Below are 13,461 nucleotides of genomic sequence, written 5' to 3'. Positions count from 1 at the left end.
TCCTAGTAGTAGAATCATAAACACTTAGAAACCAGAACAGTTTAATTATAGTTTCACAATGTAGAAACAGTACTGGCACAGCTGCTGCTATCCTTTAATGTTCTATGAGCAGTAACGAAACCATGTGCAGAAATATAAGGAGGCACTCACGTTTTAGTCGGGGTGACAGCAAACTTCTTTATTTCAGGTGCGGCGTGCGATAATATGCGTGGGACGCCAGACCAGTGCAGACAGGTAGTGACAAATGTTTCACGCCCCTTCTGGGCGTTTCTTCAGACTCCTGAAGGAGTCACTCCCTGTCTGCACTGGTCTGGCGTCCCACGCCGATGATCGAACACCGCACCTGAAATAAAGAATTTTGCTGTCACCCCAACTAAAACGTGAGTGCCTCTTTATTTTCCTGCTCTTCTTGGACTGTACACAGTTTAATTATAGTAATTGTAATTAGAGATGAGCGAACTTACAGTAAATTCGATTTGTCACGAACTGCTCGGCAGTTGATGACTTTTCCTGCGTAAATTAGTTCAGCCTTAAGGTGCTCCGGTGGGCTGGAAAAGGTGGATACAGTCCTAGGAAAGAGTCTCCTAGGTCTGTATCTACCTTTTCCAGCCAACAGGAGCACCTTAAGGCTGAACTAATTTATGCAGGATAAGTCATCAACTGCCGAGCCGAGAAGTTCGTGACGAATCGAATTTACTGTAAGTTCGCTCATCTCTAATTGTAATCTAGTGAATCATTAAAATGATAAAATTACCTCTTCTAGCATTTTGCATTATTTGGAGCCAATACATTGGCATCTGATCCTTTTAAGTCCTGTTGGTTGTGAATTGGGGCCACCATGGATCAAACTTGTTTTTACAGCACTTGTTTGTCCTACAGATGGTCAATTTAAATCTAGGGTGTTCTAAGCATGATTGAACACATTAAGCTATGCGTCACATTCCTTAAACCATTCTAAACAATTTTGCAGCGTGGCATAGTGCATTGGACCTCCTACCTAAATACTGATGGGGATAGTGTGAAAATATCATTTACATGAATACAAAGAGCCAAGGTTCTCCAACAAAATATTGCCCACAGCCCTACAGTGCCTCTACTGGCTTGCCTCCTTCTAGTGCATTCTGTCCATCTCTTCCTTGTATAAGTCATGTATGTGCACCCAGCTTTCCACATGATGATTAATAATTTAAAGGATAAAAAAAAAACCTTTGAACAGGCCACCTTCTATAGTCTAGTTGTTCTATTCAACATTGTACAGTAGTCACTTTTGGCAGTTACTGTTCTGACTAAAATGTTGAGATTCTCAAAACATGGTTATTTAAATAAACTGCTTAACCCCTTGCCACAAATGGACGTGTGTGTGTGTGTGTATATATATATATATATATATATATATATATATATATATGTCCATTCCCACTCACGGCATCATGAGCGTGTCCAGGTGCTGATCAGCAGCTGGGGCGGGTGACTGCATATCGCTGGGCACCCATTGCAGCTGTTGGGAGAGGAGCTGCGCTCCAATCTTGAGTTAACCTCTTCAGTACTGCAGTCAATGTGACCGCAGCACTGATCGCTGGTGACAGAGGGAGGGAGCTCCCCCTGTTTACCCACGGCGGTGCCTGCGATAAGATTGCGCGACGTCGTTGGTTGCTATGGCACCATGAGATCAGATGATGACCTCCTGTATGCCTGCTACGGAAGCCTGTGAGATCCAGCCAGAGGCTGTAGTGTGTGCAGCTGATCAGGTCATAATGTGCTGCAGTACAAATGTATAACAGCATAGTATAACCTGTAAAAGCCCCTTTCCCAATAAAAGCCCTGTAATAAAAAAAATAAAAAAAAATCCTGCACGGTGATAGCATGTATTGCAAAAATGATACCAGCTTGTCCTGCAAAAAATAAGCCCTCACTCAATGGTGTCAAACGAAAAATAAAAAGGTTACGGCTGTCGGAACATAACACAAAAAAGGTGAAAAAATTATTTTGCTCAGAAAAAGGAAAAAACATAAAAAGCTATGTAAAATGTGTATCGCCATAATCGTAACGACCCACAGAATAAATAGAACATCACTTTTAACCGCACAGTGAACACCATAAAAATAATTTTTTAAATGCCAGAAATTTTCCTGTTTTTTTTACAATATCTGTGAGTTTTTCACCGAAAATTCTTTGTGTCAACAAAAATGCAACACTTATATAAAGTACAATGTGTCACGAAAAAACATTCTCAGAATCGCTCTGCTCTGAAAAAGCATTCTAAAGTTATTACCATTTAAAGAGACACATGTCAAATTTTTTAAAAAGAGCCTGGTCATTAAGGTAAAAAATGGGGTTCTCCTTAAGGGGTTAAAGAACGGATACCAGTGCAGCTCTCCTGAATATGGCTCTCCTGCTTCACATAACCAATTGAACTGGAAAAGGGTCGGCACACGCACTGCTGAAGTCAGTATTAACTAGCTTTGGTTACCAATTGGCCTCACTGAGCTTTGAATGTTCATAATACTATTGTCATTTGAACAGTTGTCCTTTCATGGGACAGTTTTGGTAGGTAGTAAATAGAGATGAGCGAACTTACAGTAAATTTGATTCGTCATGAACTTCTCGGCTCGGCAGTTGATGACTTTTCCTGCATAAATGAGTTCAGTTTTCAGATGCTCCCGTGGGCTGGAAAAGGTGGATACAGTCCTAAGAAACTCTTTCCTAGGAATGTATCCACCTTTTCCAGCCCACCGGAGCATCGGAAAGCTGAACTAATTTATGCAGGATAAGTCATCAACTGCCAAGCCGAGAAGTTCTTGACGAATCGAATTTACTGTAAGTTCGCTCATCTCTAGCAGTAAACATTACATACTGGGAACATTTCTCACTTTCTTTATACACTGATCAGCCATAACGTTCAAACCAAGTAGACAGGTTAAGACATTAGACTTGACTGATTTAGAGCAATGCAGGCAGGTACTGTGTGTCTTTTTTACATGGCGTGGAGTAGGTATCATCCACTTTAAAGGGACTGCAATTTTTTATGTACACCTATCATTTTTGGCAAGAGATGGGATTCCACACACAGAATAAATTGCTACAATTATTCTGCAGGGTAATGTGCCTATATCTTCTCCACACACGTGCGCTACGTGTTCATTACGCAGTCATCTTTCCTGGCACTCAATCGTTCTATACTGACAGCCCTTCATTAGTATGCTCTAAAATCTGTGTCCACATTCGTCAATTAATCATGGCACAATACCGTGGTGACTCAGGCAATGCCACTGATCTATTTTAGCATATTATCTGGAACTTTTTTGTATGCAAAGTATAAATATTTGATTGTATTATGTTTCTGATGGCTTCATTTGTCAGGACTAGTGCCAGAATATTGGGCTTAGTAGAACAAAGAATTATTACAGAAGAGTGCTAATTACTGGTGTTTTTCACAACTTTATTTTCTTTATTTTTTTTTTAAGAAGAACAATCCTTTGTAGAAATAACCACCAGTTACAGTTTAGAAAAATGCTAAACTTATATTTTATTTTTGCATGGATACTTACAGTAATGGAAATATCGCTGATGATATTAATGTTCAATGTGTTAAGACATTCCAGGGGAAGAAGATTTATTACAATTACTAACTTGCAATATTGTTGGTGTTTATTGCTGAAGAAGAACATGCAATCATAAGGCAGTAATGCTTTTTAATTGTAAATTATTCGGGGGGGGGGGGGGGGGTCTGTGCTATATTTCATTATTTGTAATATTTATTTGTAATGATTGTTAAAATGATTTTTAAGTGTCATTCCCTTGATGACCAATTGCTTTAAAAAAAGATAGTCACAAAATGTTTTATCAAATAAAACACTGCAGATTTTATGGATGTGAATCCCTAAATCACTGACTTATGTAACTTTTTAAGCAGAATGCCAAATTTTGTGATTTATAATGTTTTTTTTTCCCTTATCTGACTCTCACTTTTTTTTATTTTATTTTTTTTTAAGGCCATTGAGACTCATTTAATCCGTAAGTCAAGCAGTGGCTTAACATATATTGCTGAATGGAAAGGAGGTCTTTTGGAGCATAAAATGGGACATTTAACGTGTTTTGCTGGTGGCATGTTTGCCCTTGGAGCAGATGGAGCACCAAGTGATAAAACAGGGCACCATATTGAACTGGCTGCAGAGATTGCAAGGACATGCCATGAATCCTATGATAGAACAAGTAAGTAAATTATTGTAATATCATGTTTTTTAAGATGGAAGATAAAAAACATGCAAATGTGTAGTTGTTTTCATCCCTAATATACTTTAGGCAACTATAAGGTATAGGCAAATTCTATGGTGATACTGTAATGGGTTAATGTCTCCTAACAGGCGGAACTGTTATTAAAGTCATCTTAAAAGAATTTACAATCATGAGTTTCCTTGACAAGTAATAAATCAAAATAATTTTACACAGCCGTTAAAATGATGCTAAGTATGTAGTAAAGGTGTGCTTTTTAACCATTCTAATGGCTTCATTTAAATGGATATTGCAGAAGTACTTTACTGCCGTTACTTTTAGAACACCACATATCCTGTTTAGTTATATCCTAGGCTAATCCAAGCATGTTATGTAAAAATTGGGCCCTGAGCAAGCGAGTAAAGTAGGGCTCACCTTTCACTGGTCTTTGTGAACAGTTCCGGTACACAAGTGATACAATTCCCCCTATAACCAGAATATTTATAACCAAATACCACCATAATATACCTAATTCTTTCATATAAATGTCTGTGCAATAATGCCATTCAGTACTCGAATACTTTCACACCGGGCCCATATAATGCCTCCACCAAAGCACTACCGTATAGTGCCCAGGTAACAACCTGTTTTTTCCTACAAGATATCATTTAGGGCCAAAATAAAAATGCAGTAAAACTGCTACATGCCCCATACAGACTCCTGTTGCTTCCTTGAGTACTTTTTCTGGAGTGATAAGCATCTGGTTTTATTTTTGTAAAGCTTGGGTTACATTTAGATGCTTTATTGCTCACTCAAAAAAAAAAATTGCTGTCCATACGAAAATCGCCCTTTTTACTTTTTTCACAAGCCCCCTCCCAACAAAAAATTATCTGAACTCAATACTCCATGATGAGAATATGAAAACAGAAATGTTGCAAATTTATTTAAAAAAGGCAATAACTAGAATTCAAACCCTTTGCTATGACACTTGAAAGTTTTCTGGGGGCCTCCCATTGTTCTAGATCACCTTTCAGCAGTTTCTGCATCTTAATCGGAGTCCACGTGTGGTAAACTCATGTGGTGGTTTGGATGTGATTGGGACAGGCACACCACTGTCTATATAAGGTCTTGTAGCTGACATCAGAGTAAAAATCAAGCAACAAAGAGAAAGAAATGCCTATGGAATTCGGAAAAAGAAATGCCTATGGAAGATTGTGTGGAGGCACAGATCAGGACAAGGGAACTTTCAGTGCAGCAAATATTTTAGTACCCAAGGGCACAGTGGCCTCTATTTCTTAAATTAAAAAAAGTTTTAAACAACCAAGAACTCTTCATCGAGTTGACCATAGTAGTAATTTGGGGAGAATGACCTTGGTAGAAGAGATTACAAAGAACCAGTGAATCACTCTGACAGGGCTCCAAAGATCCTGTGTTCATATGGGAAAAAACGTTCAGAATGTCAACAATCAATGCAGCATTCAAGCAATCTGGGCTTTATGGCCAGAAAGAAGCCTATTCTCAGTAAAGGACCCACCTGCAAAAATAAGAGACGAGATTATCTGGTCGAAATAAAAAAATGTAAATTTTTGGCATCCGTTCCAAGCGTCATGTCTGGAAGAAATCACAGGGATAATGTTTATCCTTAAGAAGAATGTCATAAAGATGACACTCAGGAAAGAGAATATGCAAAGCAGCTGTCACTCCACCTGATCAGGTACCTTTCTCTGAAGTTAGTGTTTCACTCCAACTCTATTTTAGAACAGTTATGCCAAGACCTAAATCTCTCCTTCTGCAGACATTGGGGGATATTTAGCAAAACCTGTGTGGAGGAAGAGTGGTGCAGTTGCTCATAGTAACCAATCAGATTGCTTTGTTTTTACAGGCCTCTTTAAAAATGAAAGTAGTAACCTGGTTGCTATGGGCAACTGCACCACTCCTCCTCTATGCATGTTTTGATACAAATCCCCCAATGACCCTTGTCAGTACAGAGCAGGGTGGTAGCTGGTTAGTGAGAGGCCTATCATGATGGTACTAAAGGGATAATTGTTCTCCTTTGGAGGAAACCAAACGCTGCTAATCACCTGCCCAATACTATCCTTACAGTGAAGCATGGTGGTGGCAGTGTTATGCTAGGGGGTGTTTTTCAGCAATTGGTACAAGAAGACTGGGCACAGTAAAGGAGGAAGCTAAATGGGGCAAAGAACTGCAGAGATATTATTTATGAAAACCTGATCAAGAATTTTTGGACCTCAGACTGGGCAAAAGGGTTACCTTCCAGAAAGCCAAGACAACACAGTAGAGTGCCTTACGGTCAACTCTCTGAATGCTTTTGAGTGGTCCAGCCTGAAGACCAACACAATCGAAGATATCTGGAGAAATCTTTCACTGATGGTCTCCAATCAACCTAACAGAACTTGAGACGATCTATAGAGAAGAATGGCAGAAAATGCCCAAATCCTGGTGTGTAAACCTTGTGGCCTCATAACTTAGAAGACTGCAGGCTGAAATCGCTGTCAAAGGGGCTACAGCTAAGTATGGACTAAAGGGCTGAATACTTTGTTTCTTTTCAAATATTAATATCCATTTATAACATTGTTTTCATTGTCTCTGCAAAATGATGGAGGAAAGCTTTATGATCTTTTATTTTAACATAAGTCCACAAATGTGTGCAAAAAGTGAGAGTCAAGACTTTCTGAATGTATTGTACTTGATGGTATTTCTTAGTGATTTAAAAAAAAATCTTAGCAATTTTGCTTCTTCCTAGGCCATTAAAAAATGCTCATAAATCTCTCATATGACTCTGTAAATTTGAGGTTACTCTGTGGGAGCCATTCTGTGTAGCCTATATGAAGGCATGCAGAGGTCTTGTCTGTTTCAGTTCTCATCCGGCAGAAGAATTCATCTTTGAGCCTGCAAGTATGGTGGAATTCTCCATACATCAGGTGGCTGAAGGTGCTGTAATGCTTTGGGCACTTGCTATACAGACTCTGCCAGTGTGCTCATTGACTTAGTTGTACAAAATGTACATAGTAGTGAAGGTTATGTATTTCAGTACAGAACAGTCATATAGGTAGCGCCAATGCTGACCCTAGTGATTTATTTAATTTGTATTTTATTGTTTAATAATCACTAGTAGAAATGAGCGGTGTCTACCAACACAAAATAAAGAACATCTCCCAATAAATTTAAACTGAAGGAAATAGAGGAGTGACTAAAACTTAACTTTTAATATAAATGTAGCTAAGACACATATATATTGAGTGCAGAAATAATGGTATTTGGCCAGGGATATTGATGATGATCCCAAATGCCAAGATATAGACTCAAAAATACAAACTGTTAATATATAGGTATTCTGTCTATTATACAACCAAGCAATGACCCTATTCATATCATTAAGGAACAACCTGGGTCAGCGTGGTATATGTGCAATGCCCTGCCCAACGCGTTTGTCAGCTGGCAGTGACCTCATTTTTGCGTCTATATCTTCGCATTTGGGATCATCATCAATATCCCTGGCCAAATACCATTATTTCTGCACTATATATACATTTATATTAAAAGTAAAGTTTTAGTCACTCCCCTATTTCCTTCAGTATTTTATGGTTTAATTTCTTATGAAATTTTCCTTAACTTTGATCTTTTTACTTTCTAATGGTTAGCAATGAAGCTGGGACCCGAAGCATTTAGGTTTGATGGAGGCGTAGAAGCTATTGCTACAAGACAGAATGAAAAATACTACATTCTACGACCTGAGGTGATAGAAACCTATATGTACATGTGGAGATTTACACATGACCCAAAATACAGACAGTGGGGTTGGGAAGCTATTCAGGTAAGCCTATTCAGTTCAGTTGTTTGTCATTCCTAACTTTTTATGTAAATCAGTTAATGAGATCATGGCCCAGATTTATTAATCTGCCTGAAATCCTGATTGTCTGGTTTTTCTCACAGCAACAAATCACAGCTCAACTTTCACTTTAACAGAGCTTGTTAAGATATGAAAGTTGAGCTGTGATTGGTTGCTGTAAGAAAAAACAGACAACTAGTTTCAGGCAGATTAATAAATCTCCCCATTTTTAAACTTATAATGATATTTATTTACTGAAAAAATTATATGCTAGCCCTTTGCTTACGTTGTTGTTGGCAGCACATCCCCTGCTTACATTGGAAGGGCAATCACCAATAATTGGCCCATGTAAAAGGCCTTTTTATTCTGAACGGTGCACACCATTCATTGTTTCAAAGGGTGGACAAATCCACTTTTCTACTAGTAGCATAATGCAATGTTTATCATATTAAAGGGCTTATCCACCATAAGGTGATTTTAGTATGTACCGGTCAGGCAGTAATGGACATGCTTAGGAAGGATCTGCGCTTGTCTTGGGGCATGTTGTGAGATTACCATAACACTGTGGCTAGCTTTTTGTGAACTGGTATTTCCTGTTTGAGTTTCTTTTCCTACAAAGCCCATAATTCAATTTTCCTCCCTCCCACACATCAGCCACCCCACTCATTGAGACATAAATGAACTGCATCCATTCCAAAGACCTGTGTTTTTCCATCAGGGTGCCTACAGCTGTTGCAAAAATACAATTAGTTACAGATTGATCTCTCTCCCACCAAGCGATCACTCCACCCGTTGAAGCACAAAGGCTCCCTGTCATCAGCTGACTAGTGAGTCAGGTCTCTGCCGCATTGCAACCTGGGAAAAATTTGAGACAGTCATTTAGTAAAAATGGGGTGAAAATCACATAAGAATTGTAAGACCACCGTCGCACACAGGTACAGACACCATATTATTACTACACTAACTTTACAGCCCCTGTAGCATAGTCAAATAAAACAAAATTCCTGGAATACCCCTTTAGGGCACGTTCCTACTTGGCGTATACGCAGCGTATTTAACGCTGTGCAAAATCTGCAGAAGCAGTGGGAAATACGCTGCGTATCCCTCACTCTCCATTTACACAGGGCTGTGTGTGTAGTGAGTTTTGGGGGCGGAGCCGCGCATCACAGTCACGCCAACACACTGCCCCGCCTCCAAAACTCACTGCGCACCCAGGGCTGCTGCCGCAAAGCCCTGTGTGAAAGCCCTTTGCTTTAACCCCTTGAGGACAGAGCAAATTTTAATTTTTGCGGTTTCATTTTAAATGCCTTAACTCTTTGGGAACGTTCACGTGCATATTTTTGATGCATGTGTTTTTCAGATGATTTTGCTACCCATTGTTAAGTTAAGTTAATGGGTAGGAATATCAACTGCACAAAATATACTGCAAAAATATGCAGCAGATGTTGTACGTGTAAATGTACTCTAAGAGTTAGTTATGGCAGGTAAAATGAAACAGCAAAAATAAAAATTTGCTCTGTCCTCGAGGTGTTAAAGCACTTTGAAGCACCATCAACCACTACCAGATCTGGCAACAATGAAATAAAAAATAAATAAATACAGTATTCCATTTAGGAGGCCATACAAGGGCTGGTTTTATGTGGGTCCAATTGTACTTTGTAACAACCTCATTTTATATAACCACAATATCTGGGGCAAAACAAAAACAAATTTGTGGGGTGAAATTGAAGGGAAAAAAAACTACTTTTGGGAGGGTTTTGATTTTATGCAGTGCCCTTTTAAAGTAAAAAAAATGTAATAAATAAAATGCATTAAATTACCCAATATGGGGCTCTGAGGGCTCATTTTTTTTTGCATCGTGATCTGTAGTATTTTTTGTGACATTTGAAGTGACCAAAAATCTGCATTTTTGTGGCATTTGGTATGTTTTTAGTTTACACTTTCATCTTCTGGTTTCATTAACAGTATATTTTAATGGTTTGAACATTTTTGTACATTGCAATATCAAATAAATTTATTTTCATTTCTTATACTGTTCAATGCCATGAAATTACTTGGCATTGATCAGTGATATCTGCATTCTGCATATATTGGCTGGCACAGGAGTCCTCCAGCCACCATCTTCACTTACACTGCTGAATGTGCTTTGGGGGTCCCAAGAAGAACCTATCATTAATCCAATCACCTGTCATTTTAGTTTTTAGATGCAGTAATCTGCATTGATCATGGCATCTTAAGGGTTTAATGACAGACACCAGTGTAATCGCACATATCTGTCATGAGTCCTGGCAGCTCATACTCACCTGCTGTAAAACAAGCTCACTTCAGAGTCCCCTACAGTGTCCTGAGCTCACTTCACAGTCCCCTACAGTGCACATGATGTACATCTACATTGTCTCACCTAGAAATTAGTCTAGAGCTCAGTAAACTCATTAAGCGCATCGAACATCGCACCTGGTGAATCTCCACCATTAGCATTGCATACAGTCATGGCTGTAAATGTTGGCACCCCTGACATTTTTTCAAGAAAATGAAGTATTTCTCACAGAAAAGGATTGCAGTAACACATGTCTTGCTATACACGTTTATTCCCTTTGTGTGCATTGGAACTAAACCCAAAAAGAGGGGAAAAAAAGCAAATTGCATATAATGTCACACCAAACTCCAAAAAAGGGCTGGACAAAATTATTGGCACCCTTAACTTAATATTTGGTTGCACACCCTTTGGAAAAAATAACTGAAATCAGTCGCTTCCTATAACCATCAATAAGCTTCTTACACCTCTCAGCCGGAATGTTGGACCACTCTTCTTTTGCAAACTGCTCCAGGTCTATTATTGGAAGGGTGCCTTTTCCCAGCAGCAATTTCAAGATCTCTCCACAGGTGTTCAATGGGATTTAGATCTGGACTCATTGCTGGCCACTTCAGAACTCTCCAGTGCTTTGTTGCCATCCATTTCTGGGTGCTTTTTGACGTATGTTTGGGGTCATTGTCCTGCTGGAAGTCCCAAGATCTCGGACGCAAACCCAGCTTTCTGACACTGGGCTGTACAGTGTGACCCAAAGTCTGTTGGTAATCCTCAGATTTCATGATGCCTTGCATACATTCAAGGCACCCAGTGCCAGAGGCAGCAAAGTAACTCCAAAACATAATTGAACCTCCACCATATTTCACTGTAGGTACTGTTTTCTTTTCTTTGTAGGCCTCATTCCGTTTTCGGTAAACAGTAGAATGATGTGCTTTACCAAAAAGCTCTATTGGTCTCATCTGTCCACAAGACTTTTTCCTAGAAGGATTTGGCTTACTCAAGTTCATTTTGGCAAAATGTAGTCTTGCTTTTTTATGTCTCTATCAGCAGTAGGGTTCTGCTGGGTCTCCTGCCATAGCGTTTCATTTCGTTTCATTCTTTTTTTTTTTTATTAACTTAGGAACTGTCCAGAGCAGGAGAAAATCCCCATAGCAAACATATGCTGCTCTGGACAGTTCCTAAAATGGACAGGGGTGTCAGCAGACAGCACTGTGATCTTGACAGAAAAGAAATCCCAAAAGAAAATAATTTCCTCTGTAGTATACAGCTGCTAATAAGTACTGGAAGGCTTAAGAATTTTTAATAGAAGTAATTTAAAATTCTGTTTAACTTGCTGGCATCAGTTAATAAAAAAAAAAAAAAAGTTTTCCCCCGGAGTACTCCTTTAACTTAAAATCACCTCAGATTACTATATTTTCAACATATGCATTGGTCTATTCTGGACCATTGTAACTTGAAACCATACTCAACATACAATCCTACGGACAGTCTAGATCTGCGAAAGGTGTCAATAGCTAGAAGAACTGACCAATCAAAATGGGCATTTCACTGGTAAAACTCCTGACTGTCTTGAAGAACCTTCTACAGTACAGGGAGGTACTACATGTTCTGTACTATTCTTTACCTGTGTCAGGGTTAGCTGCTCCGTTGGACACTAGGTGAGGACGGCACCATTTTATGTTTTTGAAAGACTTTGGCTGACATTTATCATATGCTTTAGATCTTTTTTTTTTGTCTACCTTTGGTGCTAGTTTGGCGCTCAAAGCTATTCTTGCTCCTTTTAGTGCGCCTTTTCATTTCGACATTAGTCATCTTTGCCCTCCCTACGTTTTCGTTTTCTCTTTTTTTGCTGATGTTGACATGGTCCCTTAGGCAGATGTATGCTCATCCTCCATGCGGCCCGGCCTCTCCGACAGGAGTGTCAATGTTCCTCCTCCCAGCAGTGCTCAGCGCTGGGAGGAGGTTAACACTACTACGGCTGGCCGCCGTTTAGGTACGGCGCAGCCGTGGAGCGGGGGGTGTAGGAAGAGAGCTCAGGAGCGGAGTTCTCTTCTTACTGGCTAATGCCAGACATCACCGCTTCTGGACGCCGTGATAAACATTGATTGTGTCATCTAAATAATGCCTAAAAAAAGGTGCAATAAAAAAAATAAAAAGACCCTGCACACGCTATGCATCACACATAAGTGACTGGAACACACAAAGGTTAACTGTAGCCTAAAATTCTGAAAATCATATGTTGCAGTAAAGTAAAAGTAAATAGCCTTTTAAAGGAAAAAATAGAGAACTTTTTACCATATCTACTATAACTTCCGTTTCCCTTTCTGAGAAATTTCGATTCTTAGAACCTCGAGGACGCCCTCGAGTCTGCATTGGAGATGTATCTGTAATGTTGTCATCATCATCATCTACTTCGTCATCAACATTATCCTCAGCGAACGAGTCCACTCAGCTCTGTCCTCTGCCCCAGACTGTGCCATTAACTTTCGTTCTGCTTAATTTAGAGACTTTTAAGAAAGTAGATGGAAAACAAGCGAACACTAATTCTATAAAGAGAAAATGATGTGAGGGGATTGCTGCGCATGTCGGGAATAAGGTGGTTTAAAGTTCAATATTCCCGCCATGTTAGATCAAATTAAAGGTGGGAGAAAAAGGGTACTGGACATTATACTTGATAGATGTTAGCCTGTACAAGACCCTGAAGAAGCTCCTGTCCTATGTAAGGATGTGCTTTATCTCTTATTTATTCATTTATCTTTAATCCTCCTTGTCCTGGAACCAATTAATATTGTAACTTGAGGGACTACTGTAATTTGTGTTAATTTCTCCCAGGACTCTACATAAAGTTAGTAAGCTTTCCTGGCCTAAAACTTGAAAATACAATAGTTTTTACTTTACAAACCTTCCCAGCCAATAGCATAAGACTATATCCTTACATAGGGGCTCTGTCATCTGGGCAGTCCCCATCTTTAATTGACAGATCCTTTTTTTATAATTAAATAAGTAAAGAGATGTTATTCAGGGCTGATGACTCTGAGCCCCATTCCCGCCTGTTTTGCAGATTGCATTGTAGCATTTGTTGTTGGAAAAA

General features: G+C 39.2%; 1 protein-coding gene across 4 annotated transcripts in view; it reads left to right on the top strand.

Annotated features, from left to right (window-relative positions):
- MAN1A1 (mannosidase alpha class 1A member 1) overlaps window positions 1-13,461 on the top strand; it is a 242,319-nt gene that overhangs the window by 217,271 nt on the left and 11,587 nt on the right. For all 4 annotated transcript variants that reach the window (XM_056566448.1, XM_056566445.1, XM_056566447.1 and 1 more), the window contains exons 9-10: window positions 3,993-4,212; window positions 7,875-8,047. In XM_056566448.1, coding sequence (XP_056422423.1) covers window positions 3,993-4,212; window positions 7,875-8,047 — 393 coding nt within the window. The remainder of the gene's footprint in view (window positions 1-3,992; window positions 4,213-7,874; window positions 8,048-13,461) is intronic.

Source organism: Hyla sarda, chromosome 3 (assembly GCF_029499605.1).
Source record: "Hyla sarda isolate aHylSar1 chromosome 3, aHylSar1.hap1, whole genome shotgun sequence".
Taxonomy (NCBI): domain Eukaryota; kingdom Metazoa; phylum Chordata; class Amphibia; order Anura; family Hylidae; genus Hyla; species Hyla sarda.
This window is presented reverse-complemented; position numbering and strand designations above follow the sequence as displayed.